The sequence below is a fragment of the Scylla paramamosain genome, chromosome 27 (genome assembly GCF_035594125.1).
Source record: "Scylla paramamosain isolate STU-SP2022 chromosome 27, ASM3559412v1, whole genome shotgun sequence".
Taxonomy (NCBI): Eukaryota; Metazoa; Arthropoda; class Malacostraca; order Decapoda; family Portunidae; genus Scylla; species Scylla paramamosain.
The window spans coordinates 7,011,150-7,035,000 of record NC_087177.1 but is presented as its reverse complement, the minus strand read 5'-3'; the positions used below and the strand labels follow the sequence as shown (position 1 = coordinate 7,035,000).

The following is a 23,851-nucleotide window of genomic DNA, read 5'->3' as shown; positions in this document are numbered from 1 at the left end:
AAGTGAAATTACGGTGATGCAGAGGGATTCTCAGACACCTGCCTTATTAGTAAGCAGCACCGAAGCTCTTATAACAGATGAAACGTAAAGCTTTATGGGTTTTAGTTGTTATTACCGCGTGACACTTAGAAAAGTTTCCAGGTTAGATTTTATTTATTTATTTATTTACTTATTTTTTTGTTAGTTGGTGAGTGACTTTCCGCATGTGTCATGTAAAAGGTGAATTTATTTTATATATTAATAACTTAATTCGTTATTTTCCTCGTTTGGTAATTATTTAGTCAATTATTTTGTTAATTATCTAATGCACTAGTGAGTTTGTGAGGGTCTGTATTTATGCTCTTGCGACTTGAATTCTCGATCCTTCCTATGAGACTTACTTTACTATATCAGTTACTTTATTCTCTTTTGTAATTACTGGCTCAAAGGATGTCAATGTAATACATTATTTATCTCTGGTCGCTGTTACTTAATTTGTATGTCCCCGTAGTTGATAAAATCGTTCGTGATGAGTTTTTGTGGTTTTCAGATGAACGTCTATCCTGAATGTTAATATATATATATATATATATATATATATATATATATATATATATATATATATATATATATATATATATATATATATATATATATATATATATATATATATATATATATATATATATAAATGTTTACACAGAGTTTTCCTAGAAAAGTGGTGGATACAACACAACATGTGTGTATTTTCGTGGTACTGATTGCCGGCCGAAAAGCTTGGTGCTTCTAAATGCTGACACCTGTAATATTTTTGGGCTGAGCACATTTCACAAGTCTATGAATATATTCATTATACTCGTAGTATAGCTCTTTAATTATATATGTAAGACAAGTGAAATCCTGCATATAGGAAAGAATAATACATGCCAAAATACACTACAGAGAGAGAAGCTGTTAAAAACAGTTAAATAGTATGTTGTAAGTGATATTGATTATTAATCGTCGGCAATACACTGCCCGTGGAAAGTTCCATGTTGCGCGACGCGGAGTGGCGTGATCATGCTAACTCCACCCATATCCGTCCATACCCACTTACCTACATACATACAGTCACGTTGCTAACTAAGAAAATAATTATACATCTAATTACTGTACAATGTGCATCATTACTGAACACTGCTGCATTACTATTAGGGGGTGGAGGACAAGATGTCAGGCCTCAAGGAAACTACCCACAGGCGTGTTCAGGGTTCAGCTCCAGGCCTCGTGACCTTTTGTATAATTAAGGAAGCCTGGCCGAGGAAGCTCCTTTCAAGCTGTGCGCCTCCCGGACAAGACGTCTTGGCCCAACGGGCGCGGTATTTGGCTCAAGCTTGGATTATTAGACGGCTTATTGCTCAGTCCGTGAAGAACCTCCTTGTATAAAATATATAAAAAGCAATTCAAACCCTTCTTTGTAGTTTGCGAAGGATTCTTTTAATGATCTGCTAATTCCTTTAGTTATTGGAGGCTTTTATTCTGCAGTGGACTCATTTAGACTGATGATCATGATGAAAAAGAGGTGGAAAGCAGCCTCCTTGTGCCTAATGCTAAGCTGCTGACCCTCCTGTCGCAGTAAAACACACATTACCGTTGTGACAAAAAATATAGCGTGAGATGCGTCCTGACAGCTCCCATCTCGAGTCACGTATTGCATTAGGGACCCGCAGTGCAGTGGTTTCATAAATCAACAGCCATCGTGACCGAAAGTTCAAGTAAACGCTGACTGTCAAAGCTGCATTACTCCATCCATTGTCAAAGCTCCAAGGAAGAGCAAAGGATCATCCAAAGTTAATATGCCCGTATTCTTGACCGCTTTCGGCTCCCATAGGCCTATTTTTAAAGGTTACTGAGGCTATTATTTGGGATTTTCATGGGTGCTTTTTCCTACTGATGGTGCCTAGCCTTTGAAAAACCATAAAGAGGATGATATAAACTCACGAAAGATCTTAATAACTTCCACTACAACCTCATAAAGAAAAGTTCGAGATAGGTAACGCGCTTAAACGTTTGAGAATGTGGACACAGAACTCGTGGTAAAATAGTAATAATAATAATAATAGTAATAATAATAATATAACAATAATAATAATAATAATAATAATAATAATAATAATGATAATAATAATAATACCTAACTAAATAAATAAGTAAATCTTTCTATTGGCTAAAAAAAACACGCAGTTCCTCAACTGATGGAAAACACAATGCAAACACGTGTCTTTTTTTTCTAGATGTCAGAGCAGGACGCCGCTAAAGAGGTGAAGAAGGCGGAGAAGGCGAAGGAGGAGAAGCCCAAGGATGAGGTGGAAGGAGGACAAGAAGGAGGAGCGGGAGGAGGGACGAGTGAGCAGGGCGTCGGCGGGAACCAGTACGCCAGAGCCCAAACCAGAGGAGAACGGCGACGACTCAGGTGATGCAAACCCTTCACACCCACAACGCCACGTCTGCGCCGCCTTACACTGGCGCCCGTATTCTGACACGCTTTATTCACTAGGACTGTTTTCAAATGCCACATAGGTTCTTAACTGGGTTTTCGAGGGTGTTTTTTAATGCTGGGGAAGCAGAATCATGATAGAATTATCACTAGAATCACGGAAAACCAAACTTCCACTAGAGTCGAGTTGAAGCAATGAAGCGTTTGAGAATACAGTATGATGCTGTGTACTACACCCATGGGAGAGCAAAAGGTATTGTACAGTTCCCAATGGTTTTCTTTCTTTTAGCTAGCACCATAGATTATTTCATTCTAGGTAACAAATGTTTTCTATATATATTTTTTTTTTTTCTGTGTTATTTTTTACATTGCTGATAATTGCGACAGTATTGATATCATCTGAACTAAGTAGTATTTTCATGGGAGAGGATAGACCATTACATGTAATGTATCCAGCGATTTCAATTTAGTCAGCACCATAGATAGATCACGTCATTTTAAGCTAAAATGTTCTATATATCTGTGCTAGTTTACTACTGTTGATGGTAGTAACACCACTCACCAATATCATCTGTACCTACACGTATTTTCACAACAATCTAAATATTTGATACTCTTGTGTCTCAGTATTTTTAACTGATAACGCTTTTTTTGAATAATGGTTGAGGATAACTTGACATTTTGGGAATTCATAAAGGTTACTGTTGCTTAAGATCTTTCATAAAATTCTTCAACGGTTTACAGCAATGTCTGTCTTTTAAAGTGGCTGCTACTTCGAAGATCTCTCTTTCTTATCATATGATGCTTTGATGCCAGAGAGAGAGAGAGAGAGAGAGAGAGAGAGAGAGAGAGAGAGAGAGAGAGAGAGAGAGAGAGAGAGAGAGAGAGAGAGAGAGAGAGAGAGAGAAAACAGACAAAACAGAAACATACAGACATACACAGACAAAAATAACATACATACGCAACCTAACAAAAAACAGACAGACAAACAGAAACATACAATCATACACAGACAAAAAATAACATACATAACTTACCAAAAAGTAATGAAAACTTCCCTTAGCAAACTTCCATGATTCTGACACCCCCCTCCCCCCCAACACTCCCCGCACAGGCACGCCCAAAGCCATCACGCTGAAGGAACAATTTCGCAACTTCAGCAAATTTGGAGACACGAAGAGCGACGGGAAGATGATGACCTTGTCTCAGGCTGACAAGTGGTTCAAGCAGGCCAAGGTGATCGACGGCAAGACCATTACCACCACCGACACTGCCATCACCTTCAACAAGTTCAAGTGAGAGAGAGAGAGAGAGAGAGAGAGAGAGAGAGAGAGAGAGAGAGAGAGAGAGAGAGAGAGAGAGAGAGAGAGAGAGAGAGAGAGAGAGAGAGAGAGAGAGAGAGAGAGAGAGAGAGAGAGAGAGAGAGAGACTGTTTTTATACATTCTGTTAGTTTTAAAACACGTATCTTCCAGTTTTAAATAATCCTTTTGACTTTTCTTTTCGGAATAGCACCCTCAGTGAGTCTTTTTTTTTTTGCACTTTTTTTGTTGCCCTTGGTCAGTGCGTCTCATACATAAAAAAAAAATAAATCAATAGGAAAAAAATAGCCATAACAGTTTGAACGTGAAAAACATACACAACTTGTAATAAGATTTGAGAGAGAGAGAGAGAGAGAGAGAGAGAGAGAGAGAGAGAGAGAGAGAGAGAGAGAGAGAGAGAGAGAGAGAGAGAGAGAGAGCCTACATCAATATTGTATTCGTTAGCTGCGTACAGGCGTGTCCAGAGAGGAGGGGAGAAGAGGAAAGGTTTAGGGAAGCCACTCTCACCCCACTCTCTCTTCTTTTTTCCCTTTTATCTACTCAGTGTATCCATTCTCTCTCTCTCTCTCTCTCTCTCTCTCTCTCTCTCTCTCTCTCTCTCTCTCTCTCTCTCTCTCTCTCTCTTTCTGTAAATCCTCCAAACTTGCTATTTTCACGACAGTTCAGTCTTCTTTCCACCTAGCACAGGCTTAGTTTAGTAGTTTCCCGAGGAAGTTGGCCCCATCATCACCCCTACATGACTCCACTACAGGATAAATGCTTCCTCTGATGTTTAGGAAATTCCCTCCTGACTTCCTTTCACCAAAAAAAAAAAAAGATAAAAAAATAAATAAAATTTTAAAAATAGAACGAGAGAAATATTCAGTGCTTTCCTGACTCCTCCACACACCTCTTGCAGTGAAAGCATCTAGGTCCTACTACTACTGCTACTACTACTACTACTACTACTACTACTACTACTACTACTACTATACTACAATAAGAAAATATATCTCGTAACTTCCTTTAATTCAAGCGGTATTTTAAGCTACAGACATCTTTTCGTGAAGCCTTACACACACACACACACACACACACACACACACACACACACACACACACACACACACACACACACACACACACACACATACACACACACACACAGTTAAAAAGTAAAACAAAATTGGTAGTACTTCGATTGCGTACTGCAGACAATTTCAGATTACATAAAACCATCCCGGCAGTCAGAACAGAGCACATAAAAATCATAATTGCCGTGGATGAGTAACTAGAGTTGATGTTTAGTCCACTGAGGAGGAGAAATGTCATAATATACTAAAACAAAAATCCTCTTGTGGTATCCAGGATAAAACTAATGTGATATTGAAAAGTTAAAAAAAAAAAATAAATAAATAAATAAATAAAATAGCCCTCACATTAATAAATAAAAGCACAGGGAGGTACAGGTTTGTGAATAAACACATTTCACGTTCATTGATTCTTTGAGAGCTATTTCAGACTAACTCTTGAGAGAGAGAGAGAGAGAGAGAGAGAGAGAGAGAGAGAGAGAGAGAGATAATACATATATATATATATATATATATATATATATATATATATATATATATATATATATATATATATATATATATATATATATATATATATATATATATATATATATATATATATATATATATATATATATATATATATATATATATATATATATATATATATATATATATATATATATATATATATATATATATATATATATATATATATATATATATATATATATATAAAGAAATCCTTTGAGCTTCATATAAACATTTATATGTAACCCTCCCAAGCATTCACACTTGTACTGTACACTGCCTCCCCCCCCACAGGACTAAGAAAATCACATTCACGGAATTTGAGAAGTACCTGGACGAAATCTCGAAGTCGAAAAAGGTGGACGCGGGATCGATCAGGAATAAACTAAAGGACTGCGGGGCGCCGGGCACGTCTGGCACCACGGTGGGTACTGGATCATGATTCTGAAATAATTCTAGCCGCACCTCCACTACTTTCAAAAGGCTCTTTTTATTTGAAGCTTCATGTTTTCTTTTTTTTTTTTATTAATTAATTTATTTTTTTATGGTATGGTGACAGATTAACAAGAGTTCTATTTTAATAACAGGACAAACACTCTTGAGAACCATGTTAATCATCTCTTGCTTTTGAAAATAGTCAGGGTGAAAGAACAAAGCATTTTTTTTTTTATTATTGATACGGGCCACTATTACATAAGACCATACTTTGAAGGGGGGTCGGGCACGCACTGGCAGATGCAACATGGCCAGGATGGGTTAATTAAACCAAGGAATGCATTGTTGAGCTTCTTTGGACTGACTCTAGTATAAGTATACTTTAAACAATAACAGGGAGACATCTTTTGTGAGCGAGTTACTTATCTAATCTCGTTTTTAGGTATTCAGTTAACCTGTGTAACCTGTGTTGTTCTTCAGACTAGAGGTTCGTGTCATCTGGACTGCTGGTATATAGGTGCATTATTTAAGATTTACATAATAACCACGCTTAGCTCCGTCATACTTATCCTTGTATGTTACGTAGTCTCATATCTACGTATTCGTTTAATCACATTGAATAAGTGTAAGCGAACCGTTGTTATACTTCGGATGCTTCAGACGAACCCGAATCTGGATACGAGGGATCTCAATACAGATTCAAAAGCTTCGAAAAAATACAAGTCGTGATAAAGTACGAGCTACCTAAATAATATGCTTCCTCTTCCACAAACCATAGTAGTAATATATTACATATTTACTTTACAGTATAGATAAAATATTGTGTTTGATGGCATAGTTGTATTTAAATCAAACAGTTTACTTATAGCTTGTATGTCTAGTGTTGTTTGATATCTATTTCTAAAAAAAAAAAAAAAAAGTGTTGACCGTGTTCCGTCATTGCATAGTTCCATGAATTAAACATCCGAAAGTCATTACAAGACTTATTTGCTAGAAACTGAAGATAATAACGGTAGCTAGCTCTCACTTTTCCAGCAGGATTTAGAAAAATATTCCATTAATAAACACACATGATACAGGCGTCAGGCAATCCTTCTCTAGAGGAGACACGAACGTCTTCGTTTACCAATGTGTAAGTACAGCCGCGGTCATAAGTAGGGTTCTGCTTCGTAGCCATGATGAATCGTAACCACCTCAGTTCCTCCCCTCTCGCGGCACCTCGCACTCCTCTCCTCACGACGCACGGTTGTTCAAACCTTCGAACCTGAACTGGTTATGATTCATTATGGCAACGAAGCAAGACACAACTTATGACCGCGACTGTACAATTTGCATTGAGGTCGCACTAAGGACTTTCTGGGATGTGCTGCTAGTGAAACCGAAGGATACATATGCTACTTGACTTGCTGGAGAGAAAGGATAAGCAGAATATCTTTAACACGCATCTCGAATCAAAAAAGTGAATTGGCTACATATATACTCCTCTACCTCGCATTTACTATAAATTGAGAAGGGAAGGCATAAGTGAAATATCCTTGGTTGCACGCACCTCGAAACAACAAACAAAAGGTAACACTCACCGCTTCCTTCCTTTCCCCAGAGTGTGGTGAAGAGCAGCGCCGTGGATCGCCTCACAGACACCAAAAAGTTCACAGGCTCCCACAAGCTCAGATTTGACGCCACTGGCAGAGGCAAGGGAATTGCCGGGAGGAAGGACGTACCCGACGGCTCTGGTTACGTCAGCGGATACAAAAACAAAAATACGTATGACAAAACGCACTAAAATCCTACTGCATCTTCACCGCCACTCGCTGATCCCGAGAGCAAAGTCCACAAGTTGATGTACTCGGTCTCGATTGTTTCAGGCTATCACGAAGACTTGCAAAGAGCCACAAATAATGATTGATTGTTCTCTAAATGAATAATGTGACTATTTTATTTATAGTATTTCAATTTTAATCACTGAAACTAAATATCTGAAGACCCTTAAGATCCTATGTCACTCCTTACGTAGATGTTCATGTCATTTGCCAGTGAGGTTTTGAATGTCATTATCGTACATCTCTTGTCATCCACATTTAAAGAACAGAATGAAAAGCATACCTTTCAAATGCAGAAAACATTTTAGAATAGGGACAAAAGCTACCCAACATAAAATACCATAATTGCATGGACAGGCGACCATGCCAGGCTCGAAATCTGTAGTTGTGTCTAGCCGAGGCACATATCCTTTGTTTACCTTCTTCAGCCTAATCTATTTTATAGTTAGATATATGCTAGCAAACAGTTAGAAGTCCTATGTAATATTAAGTTGCATTGCCTGTAGTTTCAGTGATTAAACCCATGCACGGTCAATCATTACATTCGCCAGGGATGGGCTAACAAAAAAGCAGTGGAAAGTCATCATTAGCAATGTAAATACTCTTTCCAGAGGTACTAGTGAGACCAGAGACTCATCAGGGTTTAATGTACAAGTATATACTACACACTATTCTTGATTTTCTTATTTTTATCACAATACTGAGAGAAAATATGCTAGGTTAGGGATGAATTTACTTTAAGCATTCAGCAAAAAATATACTACAGCTGAAGACCAGCAGAAAAAGGTCATGCATGTTGTCTTGTAACTTCTGTTTGGTGTCTGCCAAGACTCGGTGCCTACTGGAACTTCTTCAAGATTTATCTTAGCATTAGTGTTATGGGTGGACATTCTCAATTAACAACAAAAAACCCTTCACATGTAGGGGAAAAAAATGTGGAATGTGATGTACTGCTCGTACTGTAGTCTAGTACTTAACTACAATGCTTCAGTGTTCATTGACGTCTTTGTACAGTGTCCCATGTATCTAAGATGTGCACAAACTACTGCACACATTACAGTTTATATTGGCTTTGATTGCATTTTATCATGACTTTTAAACCGAGTTGAGGAGAGAGAGAGAGAGAGAGAGAGAGAGAGAGAGAGAGAGAGAGAGAGAGAGAGAGAGAGAGAGAGAGAGAGAGAGAAACACTAATCTTCACTATATTCAAGACTCACTTTGAATGCAGGGAAGATATTCTTCGAATGATCTTATAATGCCAAAATATTTATCAAGAGGCAAATAAAGGAAATAACATTTTACTACTAAACTGTGCTTGAGATGATTATTCACATGATTTCTGCCAATATAATGCTGCATCCCATGTTAAGACAATTGCTTCTCATAACATCATTGGTTCCATAGAACACAGAGGTTCACTGAAAAGGTAATAAAAACACATGTTAGAAGAAAACTATACAAACTCTAAGCTTTCCTGCACAAGGCTTTCATATTTTATATTTTTTTGTATTATCATATAAATATTCACCTTAACATCTATGCCAGTGGCTCATGAACTGGGACCCTGCCACTCAACATAGAAACTGCCGCTCATACAATAACATTAATATTTCCTGCGTTACCTGGTTGATTCGTACAACATACATGCATTTGCACCTGCTCAGATGGTCATGGTAACTATGGAAGCTTCATAAGTTCTCATAGTTGCAGAGTACCTACAATGAAACATATTTTTTTATATATTTCATGATTTTTGGCATATTCATGTACTACGAGTATATTTCTGTTGAACTTGTGGCCTTAATGATACAAACAAAACTTTGTTCATTCTGCTCAGCCTTGCAAAATTAAATGGCTAGATAACTTTACATTTCAGTAGACCACAAACAATGAAAACATGGGTAGCTATAGGACATCATTACTGCTCTTTTGCTATAATTGTTTTTTTGTAATTGCTTTATGCTGAAGGTAAACATCTAGCATGCTGTAAAGTAGATGACATGACTGAAGAAAATGAGTGTCTGTGTGAGTGTCTTTCCTATGGGGTTTACATCTTAGCAATTTTTTTTTTTTTTGGGCATCTCATCCTCTTCTCAGTTGATTTTCTGCATCAAGTTTGTCATATAAATAAAACAGCAGAAATTACAAATATAAATGTGATATGTATTTGATCTCATTTAAGGTGACATTGAATTTTCTCTATATGTTGTTTATATCTAGCAGCACTGCCACTTACTTTCTGATAGCAAATATATTAATAAAGACATCAAAGGCACATTAATTTATCATTATCATGAACAGCATGTGAAGGTCATTAAAGAAATTAGGTACTGTAACACTACTTCATGAAAAAAGACATACATGTAGAAAATTACTATCTTAATTACTTCCATCAGCATAGAGCCATTTCATTTTACTTCCACAAAATCATGTTTAACTCATTTCATAATTTACTGGTGGTGCTCCTCTAGATGCACAACATATGTGGTTTTCCTTCACATATGCAGAAAAAAAAAAAAAAAAAAAAAAAAACATGAGCACAGAGGCTGTAGTAAAAAATAAATAAACAAATAAATAAACAAATAAATAAAAATAAAAAAACACAAAACAATTTTATATACCTGTAAGCAAGCATAAAGCTGTAAACAAGCTGTAGCAATCTTTCCACTGAGAAGGACTGATTCCCTCTTCTTCTGAAATGTGGAAACTGTGTTCTGCTTAATGCTTGAAGGGTTGTGCGAGACATGGTTGGCTGCATGACTGAAACTACCACTATGTTTCATATTTTTGCACGTAGTCCACTCAGCCAACTCATGTCACTTTAGAATGTTATGTTCATGTGTCAAAATATTACTATGAAGAAACTAGTATTTATACATTTATCACCAAAATGTAAAATAAATATTAATTCTTCTGCTGCCTTGTCTTTTCCCTTACTTTTCATCACACTCATCACAGAAGAAAATTAATACACATAATACTTTTTTAACTTCAATAAATAAGCAGCATCATCTATTTTCTGGACATGAACCTCTCAGCACATCTCACAAATCTTATGTCATCAATGGAATTAGATGGCATGAATAAAAACATCAGTCATCAATGAAGCTATTAGGTACTTGGGACTTGAAATTTCATGTTGTTTATGAAATGATTGGGTAGAGGGCAGACTCACTGGCAAGAGACAAGTTACGCTGGACACATAAAAGTTTAGCTGCTGCTCGTCTTGCCCCTGCTGCTTGTGCTGGAGTCTGAGCTCCAATGGAATCACCAACAAATTCTTTGCCCATTTCTGGCAAAGATGGTGCCTTGGGAGCAGTAATGGCCAGAAGTTCTGCATGTGTGAACGCATCTGGAGGGGACAGAAGCGGCACAAGGTTTGGAAGTAAGGCTGGTGGTGTGAGGGTAAGGAGGGTGTGGCTGTATGGAGCAGCAATCAGTTCATGTAGGATGTTCACCACCAGCTGAGTTACCGGGCTCACCACACCAGCACGGCTCACCTGAAACAGCAGGCAACTATGTAAGAAAAATTCATAGCATAGTAGTGTGGATAGAATGTGTCTCTGTGTTCACAGTATTTACTAGTATAAGGGAACTGAAAGGACTGGAGACCATTTATAAGAAAATTCACATTTCCATAAAACCAGAGCGGCAGATTTTTCTCATTTCTTTTCAGTAACCGATTTTATTGTCCTCTGTTAATTTCTTGGATGCAGACTCACATTTGTAAGAAATAAGCTCATAGAATAAAAAAAAAGATAACAGTCTTCAAAATTTAATTCTTATCTTCATAATACCTTTTTTCACAATAAAGAAAGGATCTTGCTCATTCAATTTGTTGCCCATCAATAACCTATACCAGAAATCCTACAGGAGGCTTCATACCTGTGTCATAAGAGTTAAGAGAAACTGGACGGCAACCAACAACGAGGTTCCATCCTTGGTGAGCCCTGGAGTTCCCCGAGCAATGGCTAGATCAGCAGAGTGTAGCTGCAAATTAGACTCAAGATCTTCTAGTTCTCGGTCGTGGTAGGTTCTCTTCCGGCTCCCATTTCCATTACTTGCTAGATTGAGAGTGACTGATGCTCCAGGCTGTCAAGATATGGAGACAGAGCTATCATCTACATTACTTCATGCATATCATATCACTAATATGAAAAGAAAAATTACGTTCATGACAATAATATTTGCAGGCCTTTAGGTAACATAGGACCCAATTTTATGACTTTGTCAGGAGTAAAGTAAGAGATGGAATTACATGTATCTAACTTCTCTCCTTGATAACTAAATCTATGACATTCATGATTTGGGTTTCTACATCCTCACAATTTCTAAATGTAACACATGATGATGTATTAGATCTTAAATAATGACAGCATGAAGTATAAACAGTACCTGAGCTAAAGTTAATTTAATGTTACAGTAACTCTTTGCATACAACTACTTCATGATGAGAGTAGCATGGCCTCACCTCATTCTTGACTGGTGGCTGCTGCACTGCCAGCCAGGCAGAGATGGTCATGCTTACAGTGAGGCGTGCCAGTGCTTCAGTACGGGGCTTGCTTATCAGTTCACCTGAGGAGGTGGCAATATGTTTAATAGTACAATATCTATGACATACTGACTTCAATGAAAAATCTGTTTGCCCATCTCACAAAACTTTCAATATTCTCCAAAAAGCCAATTAATCACATAAACATGATTGCCCATGATAAACTGGGACACAAGAGGATTGCTAAATATAAGGTGAAATACATTACTGATGCAAATTATCATTGTTATTTTCATGCGTCAAAACAATGTTACTTATCTCAAGTTACGACGTATTATACATACATAATGACGGAGACAACCTACCTGTACAGGGTCCAGATATGTACAAGGGTAAAGCATGAACTAAAAGACTGAGGGTGCAGCCCACAACATCCTGGTGCAGCAGGCCGTAAATCAGATCCATGGCCCGGGTGAGGTCAGAGTGGAAGACACTTTGCATGCCAGCCTGAATTTTTTGGCAATAAAATAATGTGAATTATACATATACCAAAACAAATGTGGCGCCTGAATTACTGCATTTGTTACTATTTTACTGTATTGTAGAAGTAGAATGAGTTATGGGACTGTTGAAAAACAATATTATGGCAGCTGGATTTTTTATCACTTTTAAGAACACAACTTTGAAATCAATACTAACTTTGATGATGTCACACACAAACCACCTGGTGCCACCAAGCCTCATGAGGTCCCTGAAGGTGGCCAGAGCCTGGTGAGATATTACTCCTCCTGGAAACACTTGATCCCATGTAGATCGAAGCAAATGGGACAGAGGCTCATCAGAGGACAGGAATGTTGAAGATACTACCTCTCCTGTTCCCAAGCTGCTATTTCTGAAGAAAAATAAATACATAATCATAAAAGCAAACAGCAAATAAGTAAAAAAATAAATAAAATAGGTAAATAATAAACTACATGATCAAATTCATAAATAAAAATCTGCCACATAAAAAATGGTTCTTTTCAGTGTGATGCAAAACTGATCATAACACCACTGTGATTTGTAATGGAGTATAAGTTAAAATTCAATCATACTTATATTCTACAAATACACATATAAACAGTTTACTAAAAATAACTGATTATCAGAGAAAATATAAAAATCTGACCTCTTAACATGATTAATTTTGTGTCTTACCTGTTGGCATTAGTGTAACTACTGGTGGGCTGAATGCCACCCTTCATCACCTGCACCATGTTCTCTATGACCTGCAACATCAGCATTGACCTGCAACACAATACAAGCAATGAAAGCTGTAAGTAGATGACTTAATCTAAGATATAAGTATGACTTGATTCTCTGCAGTGTGATTTACAGTTATTCTTTGGTCACTGATTACTACAATTCAATACAGTACATCTGCACTGATTTTGGTATTTTCATCTCATTCTGACAATCTCTGGGCCCATTTTTTTTCCCCAAAATACAGTGCACTACGAGTGAGCCACCTGTCACTGATCCCCTCCCTCAGGAGATAAAGGACAAGAGAAATGGCAGAACAGAGTGCTTTAATATGTGATAAAAGGCTGAAAAGAGAATAAGAAGATTGGAGCATCCAAGGAGATAATGCAAGGACCTAAATAAATAAGGACTCTTCTGCTAATAGTATAACCATTCCCTGTGAAGTGTTCCTAGAAACAAGTGTCAGATGTGAATCAACAGAATAAATGAGATAATAATAATTCACTCAACAATTCAGATTCATATTCTTCCTAAAAAATGAATAAGTACAAAATATAAAAATATAAAGATATAAAGAATATAAAAAAATTAAGATGCACAATGTATCATATATCAGTGCACATGAAAACATATTACATCCTCCTAACAGACTTGTATATCATAACTCTGTTCTAACTGCAACATCTGAACACAGACTTGCCTGTCCTTGAAGTTATCCAGTGTTGGAGTGGTCTGATCGTGCTCTCCAAGGGAAGTTTGGAGGTAATGAAGGAAGTTCAGTGGTTCTACTGCTTGCTCTGCATCCACCACCTGAAAGGCAGATCACTGCAGACTTAAGTCACTCAAGCTTGGCCAGAAGGTGAAGCATGATGCAAACAATAATGAACCTGTGATACCAATTGAAGATACACATACATTTTTTAAGCATATATCATCATCTACTTCTATCACTTATAACAAATTTACATCAATTGATAAACACTCAATATGCCAATTCTTTAGTTTTGAGCACTAACTGTGACTAAAATAATGGCTGCAGTAACTCAGAGCTGACATTTGAGAGACACTGAAACACATATCTTCTTGTATCTACTTCCCCATCTTATCTATGCAAAACCTGACTTAAAATTTTAAAAGCAAGTGGAAGAATTTTGAGGTTCATTTAATTCACCTTTACATGGGAGCAGAGCCAGGTGGCCACACAGATGGGGAGGCTGCAGAGGTGGTAGCAGAGGCGATCCAGCTGATCCTTGACGTGTTGTACAGGAAAGGCTCCTTGCTGGGCTGCTGTTATTACTTCTCTCAAGGCCACAGCTGCCACTTGGCACACATCACTCCAACGCATCAAGCTGACGGCCGATATTATCACATGATAAAAATCTTAAGAAAGGTACTAAAACTTTCCTTAAAATAGCAATTAGAAAGTTATCAGACAGGGAACAATACAATATGAAACAAAAAAAATTTTCAAATTACTTGTACTATAATTCTTTCTTAATATACCTTGAAAAGTAATACAGTACAATGTAATTTATACAGTACCTAAGATTACTTTTGAAACCTATTATACATCTTTAGCTACAACAAATGAATCATGAATAAAAATTAGTCATCTCCTCCTTAATTATAAAATCTGAGATATTTGTCACACAACATTGCTGTAAATATCCCCACATGGTTTCCTCTAAGCCATACATATCACCAAAGCTAGACACCATTAATAACAATCATTCATTCCCAGAAAAAATAAACACTAGAATACTCCTTGAAGCTTTTCTTAATCATGAAATTTCTGCAGAACTCACTTGTATTTGATCTCCAGTTCCTTCACATTGACCTGGCGGATGAATTCCTCAACAGCATTCTGATCAGTGCGGGTGGCCATGAGGGGTGCCTTAACTCGGCCCAGCTCAGGCATGTTGTCCTTCATCCATTGCTCCACAAAGGTCTCACACTTCTCTGACACCACCACCTAGAGACATGGAACACAGGTGAAGGGGCACAGCATTAACACTTATGGAAAAGTGTGTGTGTCAGCATGTATGTGTAAGTGTGAAAAAGACAAAACACTTGCTTTGCATTATGTGTATTTTAATGAAGTCTGATATTTGTTTGATGCATTCAATTTACACACACTCACAGACAAAACCTGCAAGAAGTTAAATATCTAGAAGAGTTGAAGATGAAAGGAAAACAATTATAATGTGTGAGATGAATGCCAAGACCATATTGGGAATGAGTGAAAAATTTGGGAAGACACTAGTATGAGAGTGAAATTGAAGATCATAATAAGAAAGATATACTACTTTGAAGATGAGGGACAAGGCAAAGGAATACAAGTGTGAAGGTGGTGCTGGAAGAAGTGGAGGAGTGCTCAACTGAGTAAGCAGAGAAGTATTTGGATAGGGAGAAGTGAAGGCTCTTCTGCCACAGTTGCCCCCTTGTGGAACACTCCCAGAAGTAGCAAGGCAAGATATTAGAGCAGATGAATAGATGGATAGCAAGTAAATGAATAAGCCCTAAACTCATATCAATGCTGTAGAGCTGAACAATGTAGCAAGGCCAGATGTCAGAGCATATAAATGGATGGATGGCAAGTAATGAACAAGTACTGAACTTACATCAGTGCCACAGAGCTGAAAAATGAAACAAGGCAAGATATCAGAGCAGATAAATGGGTGAATGGCAAGCAGAGTGAACAAGCACTGAACTCACATCAATGCCATAAAGTTGAACAATGTGGCACAGCAGCAGGAAGGAGATATCAAACATCAGGGCACGGTTCATGGCCATTTTTGAAGTCTCACCTGGCTGGGGATCCTGAAATAAATACATAAATACTGAAATGTGAAAATGTTCTAATGTATACACATATCATGTAAATTATGATTACTTTCATCTGAGCACAAGATGAACCCATCTTTTTATCAAAATTATATGAGAAGAAGTAGTTGTACTGTGTAGATGGGGATATCTAAAAAACACTTAAAATAAATGTCTTAAGCCAGTCACCAATGAAGACTTAATGGAAGTTCTGAACAGGTATGAACAGAAAGTCTTAGGAAACATTATTGACTGATAACAAGTGTGCTGTGTATGAAAACTAATGCATGTGCTGACTGCCAGTAGAGACTATGGGAGATATATAGTTTGAAATATTCTGAAAGATCTAGAAAGCAAGGCAGTACATGATAAATACATTGAACATAACCATGCTGCTTCAAGAGCTGCTATCAGGTGATGAAGAGGACATAAGTAAACAAGGCACCTGCTTTTAGAATAATGAAATAATGAAAACATGATGAATGTGATAAAAGAGTCACCTGAATGTCTCTATATCCAGAATAAAGACATTTATGCACCTGAAGCTCAAGGAAAGAGGATATGAATAACATGATAAACTGCAACTGAGCCCACATCTACTCTGCTTTATCTTTGTTTAAACAGTATATCAAGTTACATGAAAGCAAAATGCAAATTTACTTTCATATCAATATGATAGTGAATGGAACCATTTTTTACAAAACTATAATTCACTTTACCATGCTCAGTTCATTATATTTTACAAATTTCTGTGCAAATATGTGAAGACTTCCTGATGCAGCAGCAGCAGCCAGCAGCAAATCCCTGCTCTTGCCACTGATGAGCAGGTTCATTACAGGCAACACTGAATCCTGACAAATATGAAATAAATAGTTATCCAAACAGGAAGGTTATTTTCAAAGCTAGAATAAGTAAAGTAAAAATCACAAGAGAAATACTACAAGAGTTCTACAATCATCAACTATACAGTACCTTGTGAATGAAGAATCATTCTCATTAATCTGCCACATCCTCCACTTTCTTCTCTCTTTTTTTATTCATAGAATCTCTCAGGGCAACCATATTTGTTGTCATTTAAATTATTTGGGAACTTCAGTTTTTCATTTAAATGTTTCTTTTCTTACACTCTGTTACAAACCCCTTCATTCATGTTAAAAAGTGCCATGAATCTCCTTTGGAACATCCTAGGAACACTGAAAAATTCATCTGAAGGCGAGATAAAGGCTGTAACTGGAGAGTGAGCCTATCCAGACTCTTACAGTAAACACAAGTCCAATTCAAGGCCTGGGTGAATTTCGGTCACCCTTAACTGTCCTGTTACTGCATAGGCATTGGTGTAGAAAGATACACAAGATCTGATTTACTTCTTTAAAGAGAAATAACAAAAAGAATGAATAACAACTATCTGGACTATTACAACAATCAATATCTGACCTGATTCTTGTTGCTGAGAGTTTTCAGAATGCTGGTGACGGTAGGTTGTGCACGCAGGATCAGATTAGGGTTGCCAGGATGGGGGCCTTGAGCATCACTGTTTTGAATGTTGGCCAGCACTTGGGACTCTTGCACTCTGTGATAAGGAGCTGGTGAGAGAAACTGTTCATCTCAGCCACATCCAGTTTTATGTTCCTTTGTTTAATTCTTTACTTTATCCTCTTTATTAATTTCTGAGAAGAAAAATGCTTCCAAAACCATTTACCTCACTGCAATGATGGCTTGAGCATCCCTCTCAGATATAAGACTTGTCTTGTTTACCAGTTCATTCAGGAGATATTCAAGACAATTGCAGTTAATGCGTAGGTCAACTTGATCCAGCAGGACAGTCAGCTGGGAGATGCGCTCCAAAGCATTGAGTAAGTCTTCTGATTCCCCGCTTCCTGACTCTCCTAGAATCAGTAACATCAATAGCAATAAGAATAATTCTGACATTCAATCCCATTCTATCATAAGCCCAATATAATTAAACTTAAGCTGTTTTCTCATGTCATGGATTTCAAAACGGATAATAGCATGAAACAACAGAAGGGAACAGACACAATGCCATGCCCTGATGTCAGTTTGTAAACCTTGGACAACAGGCTCAAATGCCATGAAAATCCAAGATAAATACTGAATGAATGTTGTACTATGCATTCTCCTTCACTCCTTTAGATTAATGAAAAGTATATTGAGGCCACTGAGAAGTGGTTCTCTTTCCTTCCTAGATATGTGCACACTGATGGATGGGGATGCTTGTGGGTATAATTGTGAGTGTGAGCATAAATGTGTGTCATGTTTTGACTACTCCCCTTCATAAGAGACTCAAGACATCATGTTAAGTCCTCATGATATGTAAAGTATTTCCTTTTACATTCCAAAACCAATTTCCTTACTAGAAATTACTCATGACTCACCACTGAGTGCCACATGAATGGTGTACAAGATAGTGGGAACTTTAATGAATGTGAAGCCAACCCACTTCAGTTCTTGATACGGGTGATACTCTGGGCAACTCAAGCCCAGGAAACTGCTTCGTAGAAGTTCTAAATACAGCTCCATCGTGCTGAGTCCCTGATTGAGGAAAAGAAATTTCATTTTGAATAATTCTGAAATTAGAGATCTTGGGGATGGTTTTAAGAATATAAAACTGTAGTTTGTGAGGAATCATTGTATATATATGAAAAAGATAAGCAATTCAATAAAATAAATAAATAAACAAAAGTTATAAAAAGAAATAATAATGCCACCTACCTGAAGTTGTTGTAGCAGCAGAAGCTGATGAGCAAAGGTAGAGGCTTCCCGAGTGGTGTGTGTGATGACTTCCAGCATCACAAGGCTGTGCATAGCATGACACATAGGGGTGGTGCTGCTGTCAAACTTATGTTTATTCCCAATGCTATCCAGAGGTTGATGGTCCCGCAACTGGCTGTAATGAGATTGTTGTATAATTTCTGTCACATCTATTCTCTCACCTCTTCTATTACATACTCAAAAATGTTAGGTTCACTTCTTTTTGCAAGTTAAAATTAAATATTAGAGAAGCAAAACCTCTGGTATTATGCACAAATTACCACTATTTCTCTATACACAGTTTAACATGGGATATAAATAGTATATACTAGCTAACTACCATAAAGATAATTAGTAATATAAAAGCATGCTATACTATATTTCCAGGTGATACAGATATTGCTTTCTTCACAAACAGCATAATTACATTTCATCTTTCTCCCAGAAGAAGCACTTTAATACCAGATAAAAGTACCTGCATCTTAACCTAGAAATAACTGCACATATCACATAAATTCTGATTTTGTAGTTAAAAACCCACCACCAGTGAACCACTATGCATCTAGTCAAGCTGGCTCATTGAAACTAGAAATGATTTTCATTTTACAAGCTGGGATGTGACAGCAAAATATCTGTGGCATGAAATGACAGTAAAAACAAAATACTGAATGGATAGATTCTGATGTTACACTGTCATGAAACAGTTCTTCCTGAAACATAATAATTTTTACTGGTGCTATGCACTGAAGTTTTCAAAGGTATATCTGACAGTCCATGATATTTGTTGAAAATCTGTGAAATCTCTGCTTAATAATCTAGTCAACACAGCTGTGAAGGTACATTCATGTTATAAGGAAATAAGTACTCTGCACAAGAAAATCATGGGATACTTGATAAATTGTCTTCCACACACAATCACAACTTTGCACACTAACCAAACACTTCTAATGAGAATGTCTTTATTCTCAATGACTCCACCAGATCCAGCCAGAAGGGTTTCCACCTCCACCATTTTCTTTATGCAGCTTCCCCATGTATCTGAGACATTTAAATTCTGTCAGTATTTGTATTATAAAAGCATGCAATATGTCAAGTAACATAAAAAAAAACAACTAAGCCACAGATCGAGCATTAAAGATATACAATTAATTTCATGATTTTCAGGTTAAAAGATGTGCCCTGTTGTGTCATATGTTCAGATTTATACACTTCTTCTAGGCAAGAGATCAAAAGCCTTCAGTGTTTCTATTATGATCATGGTATATTCAAGGAAACAGTGGCTGGCAGGTGAAATATTGCATGAAAATTATTTCAAAATATGGAGAAAAATTATGCTAAATAGGGAAAAGAATATAAAGTAAGTTTGAAGGAATTAGGACAGCCAACACTGACCAAGTAGCTATTACACAGTAGAATAGGATGAGTGAGTAAATTTTAACACAAGTACACTCAACCTCTAACATCTGTTGTATGTGGCCATGAATGAGATTTTGTTTAAGATAGTTTTCCCCTTGTTACTCTGATGGATAGGATGATCAATTTGCACTTTTTCATTCCAACTTAAGTATACAAATATTTTCTTACTTGGTTCCTCTCGTCGACCAATTTCCAGCATGCAGGTTAGGAAAGGAGAGTTGAGGATGTCAAGGAGAATAGAGGCAGCCAGGCTGAGATTGGTGGAATGTTCAGGAGCTGTGCGCAAATCCAGCAGTTGTTGTGTAGTCCAACCCATCACCTGAGAATAATTAATTCATTCAAGTCCATCAGTGTACTCAGGTTTGGAAGCATGGATATGAATACTTTATTTGAAATCTAAGTTTCAGACACATGTGAACTGCAAAATTACTATATTACCATAAAGAGTTATCATGAGAGAAAGACCAAAAACAAATCCAACTAGCTGCTTCGGACCCTATTCGGGGACCGGCATCTCAGTGGACTTTTTTTTTATTAGAAAAAAATAAATAAATAAAATAAATAAATAAATAAATAAATCAAATGATATATTTCAAATATTCAATGAATATCTAATACCCACTTTTATTCACTTCAAAATCATGCATAAATTCTATCAAAATTACCCTTGAACTCACCTGCACAAGCCACTTCACTCCATCCACAATGGAAGTTGCAAGCATCAGACAGTCTTCTGGTTTCCCACGACAGGATACACTTTTCTAAAAATAAATAAATAAATAAATAAATAAATAATTAAATAAATAAAATAAAATAAAATAAAAATAAATAAAAACAGAAGTAAACTGGCATTTAAGTGGGCCTTTTTTATTCAAATTTTTGTTGCCAGTGGCCCTCTTACATAAAAAAAAAAAAAAATGTATTACCGAGTGAATAAATATAGGTAAACAATAAACATGCCCTCATGGATACAGACTTGACCAAGGGCAACAAATTATGAAAACATAAAAAAAAAAAAAAAAAAAAAAAATTAAACACATGGAATCAAGTTCATCAAGTAACAGTAATTAACTCTGGTACTACTAAATAATAGATTAGAAATGATAAAATAAAACAAATACATAAAGAGAGAAAGAACAAGGAAAATTATTAAATGAAACAATATAACTAAGAAAAAGGACACCAATTTGTATTACAGTGCATATTTTCAACATCTGTAAAACAAGGGAATTGTAAAACCCTACCATCTATCTATATTAGCATGGTGACACTAATGACTTAGCACTTCATGTCAAAAACCTCTAGAAACAACCTTTAATGGAAATACAAGAACCCTAGGCAGAGAAAAATATAACTAGTAATACAATGCAATGGGAATCAAGCCATAAACACTTATAATTCTTCAGTATTCAATCAAATGCGAGTAAAACAATTACAATATCTCACCATCATGGACTGCAGGAGGGTGAGCAAGGCATGGACACAGTGAGGCTTGTGCAGTCCATCATATTTGCTGATGCTTTCAATTACACCTCCATAAGACACAATCTGAGGAAAACCAAGCATACACTTTGTTTCAAGGGCATCTTCTCATGTGGAAATAAGCATGATAATTATGTTAGTAAATCTATGAATCAAACGATAAAAGAAATATTAAGAAATTTTGACACATGGAAAGACAGTAACACAAACTGATGGTTGTATACAGATGAAAAAGTTGGATACAAGTTACTTACCTGAGAACTGAGAGAGTGTCTGAGGTAAGAGAGGATAAGGGTGTTGGGCAGGGGTCCCATGAGTGCCTGCTGGAGAATATAATCTGCCAAATGGTAGATGTCACCACTGACAGCCCGGGGCAATACCTGCAACACAAACCCCATCTCTCAGATACCCTTAGGTAGATTTAAGAAGACAGTGACATAGCTACAGGTGCTATAAACTCACATCTAAATAATGTAGCTAGACAACTAAGGCCTGCTGCAGAAAGAAATCCAGAGGTTATATGTCACATGGCTAATGAGTTATAAGGATAAAAATGTCATTACGAAGTCAATAACCTGAGATGAGTAAAGATGTGCCTTGTCTTGGATTTATAACCATGTTACGTGGTTTGGAAGATGCATATGGAAAATAGTTTTCTTTGCCTAAGTAAGACACATATACCTATGAAATAAACTTTAAAAAGCTTTCCCCTTGATACCTGCCAAGCACGAAGAGCTGATGCCCTAAGGCAAAAAAATATGAGTGCTCTTGCTGAGAAATGGTTATCACATACCTATCTATGTATACAAAATTAAACCACATCAAATTTTAATATGCAGCCATTAATTTCTGATAGGTTTTGATATTCTGAATTAATGTAATAATTGTTCCTCTAAATATTCATTTTAATTTTCATTGAAATATAATGCCTGACCCAAAAATGTTAAGATGGCCACTTCTGGTGTCCCCCATTAACTTTGTCAGTACCTATGTACTATATCACAAGTCACAAAGTTGAAAATTCCCTCAAGCTAACAATCTCCTAATAACCAAAATAAATAAGGGTACTGTATTTTATAAAATCAAACCTGATCTAATCCCTTCACAGGTGGCTTTGTCCCTGCACTTCTCAAACCAATGGTTCAAAACTCATTATGTTATTTCTAAATCTGCTGACAAGTTCATCTTGTAGTAACTGGAGGATGAAGTTTACTGAAAAAACAACCACATTATTAAACACGGTATATAATAGACAATTGAAACAAAGTGCAATAACCTATTGTACGTCTTATCTCACTAACCACAGTTTAATAAATGACCACCACATGCAACAAATAAAAATGGAGGCAGGCAATAAAACCTGAAAAATTAGCAGAGTCCATGAAATTAATTGGAGAGTCTTAGAGGTGAGTGATTACTAAAAGCAATCATACGGTGAGTATTAACAATTATGGTGTACCGTTTTGATGTGTATTCCCCACTGCAGGTCAGACCAGCGCTCCTTCCAGGCCCGAATGAGTAGGGAGCGGATGGTGCCCGCCTTGCTGCTGGTCACGGGCTCCAGACCCATGATGAGGGGAGCAGTGCTTGGTAGTTCTTCGTATAATTCAGAGCAACTTGCAGCCTTTGTTTGAGTCTGTACAATGATATCACCTATACTTTACAACACTGACACTAAAGCCCTGTCTTGCTGACCGTCTCGCCGCTCACAACACTGACATCACCACAGCTGACGTAAATATTGGTTATGAGCAACAGTCTTCCTAACGGTGGCTCCTTGCATGTCTCCTCTCACAGGTTTTCTCAGTTTCTTCTCTTTCCCTCTCGCAGAATTTACCCTTCGGAAAATGTATCACACAAGCGATCAAGTAGTCAGCGTTTGTTTACATGGAGGGTAGCGAGAGCCGCGGTGCTTTTTTTTCCCGGGGGGGGGGGGGGGGGAGCGCTGCCCTTACAACGGCACTTCCTCCTGTATTTCTCTTTTGTCTGTCTGCACTTCTTTATCTTATTCTCT

General features: G+C 37.0%; 3 protein-coding genes across 3 annotated transcripts in view; 2 read left to right on the top strand and 1 right to left on the bottom strand.

The window, feature by feature from the left end:
• LOC135114406 (uncharacterized) overlaps positions 1-2,424 on the top strand; it is a 21,471-nt gene extending 19,047 nt beyond the window's left edge. The window contains exon 7 of the mRNA XM_064030308.1: positions 2,253-2,424. Within this exon, the coding sequence (XP_063886378.1) occupies positions 2,253-2,275 (23 nt within the window). The 3' untranslated portion in view covers positions 2,276-2,424. The remainder of the gene's footprint in view (positions 1-2,252) is intronic.
• A 226-nt stretch (positions 2,425-2,650) lies between these two features.
• On the top strand, positions 2,651-5,800 carry LOC135114405 (tubulin polymerization-promoting protein homolog). The gene is made up of 3 exons (XM_064030307.1): positions 2,651-2,708; positions 3,570-3,750; positions 5,653-5,800. The coding sequence occupies exons 1-3, from the start codon at positions 2,651-2,653 to the stop codon at positions 5,798-5,800; spliced, it is 387 nt and encodes a 128-aa protein (XP_063886377.1).
• Positions 5,801-9,055: 3,255 nt separating this feature from the next.
• Positions 9,056-23,748, bottom strand: LOC135114101 (mediator of RNA polymerase II transcription subunit 24-like). The gene is made up of 21 exons (XM_064029799.1): positions 23,297-23,748; positions 22,092-22,217; positions 21,802-21,903; positions 21,033-21,116; positions 20,524-20,674; positions 19,875-19,977; positions 18,901-19,075; positions 18,564-18,720; positions 17,870-18,056; positions 17,605-17,740; positions 16,890-17,021; positions 16,063-16,167; positions 15,153-15,319; positions 14,519-14,696; positions 14,048-14,157; positions 13,303-13,392; positions 12,805-12,997; positions 12,471-12,612; positions 12,085-12,188; positions 11,499-11,705; positions 9,056-11,113 (listed from the first exon to the last, which is right to left on the bottom strand). Exons 1-21 carry the CDS (start codon positions 23,405-23,407, stop codon positions 10,757-10,759), a joined length of 3,117 nt encoding a protein of 1,038 aa, XP_063885869.1. The 5' UTR covers positions 23,408-23,748; the 3' UTR covers positions 9,056-10,756.
• Positions 23,749-23,851: the final 103 nt, after the last annotated feature.

Coding starts and splice junctions, on each gene's coding strand:
- LOC135114405 (XM_064030307.1), top strand. CDS start 2,651: ATGAAGCGTTTGAGAATACAGTATGATGCTGTGTACTACACCCATGGG. Junction 2,709..3,569: donor CACCCATGGGAGAGCAAAAG/GTATTGTACAGT, acceptor CTCCCCGCACAG/GCACGCCCAAAGCCATCACG. Junction 3,751..5,652: donor ATCACCTTCAACAAGTTCAA/GTGAGAGAGAGA, acceptor CCCCCCCCACAG/GACTAAGAAAATCACATTCA.
- LOC135114101 (XM_064029799.1), bottom strand. CDS start 23,407: ATGGGTCTGGAGCCCGTGACCAGCAGCAAGGCGGGCACCATCCGCTCC. Junction 13,393..14,047: donor CTGGATAACTTCAAGGACAG/GCAAGTCTGTGT, acceptor ATTGTGTTGCAG/GTCAATGCTGATGTTGCAGG. Junction 12,613..12,804: donor TTGTGTGTGACATCATCAAA/GTTAGTATTGAT, acceptor CAAAAAATTCAG/GCTGGCATGCAAAGTGTCTT.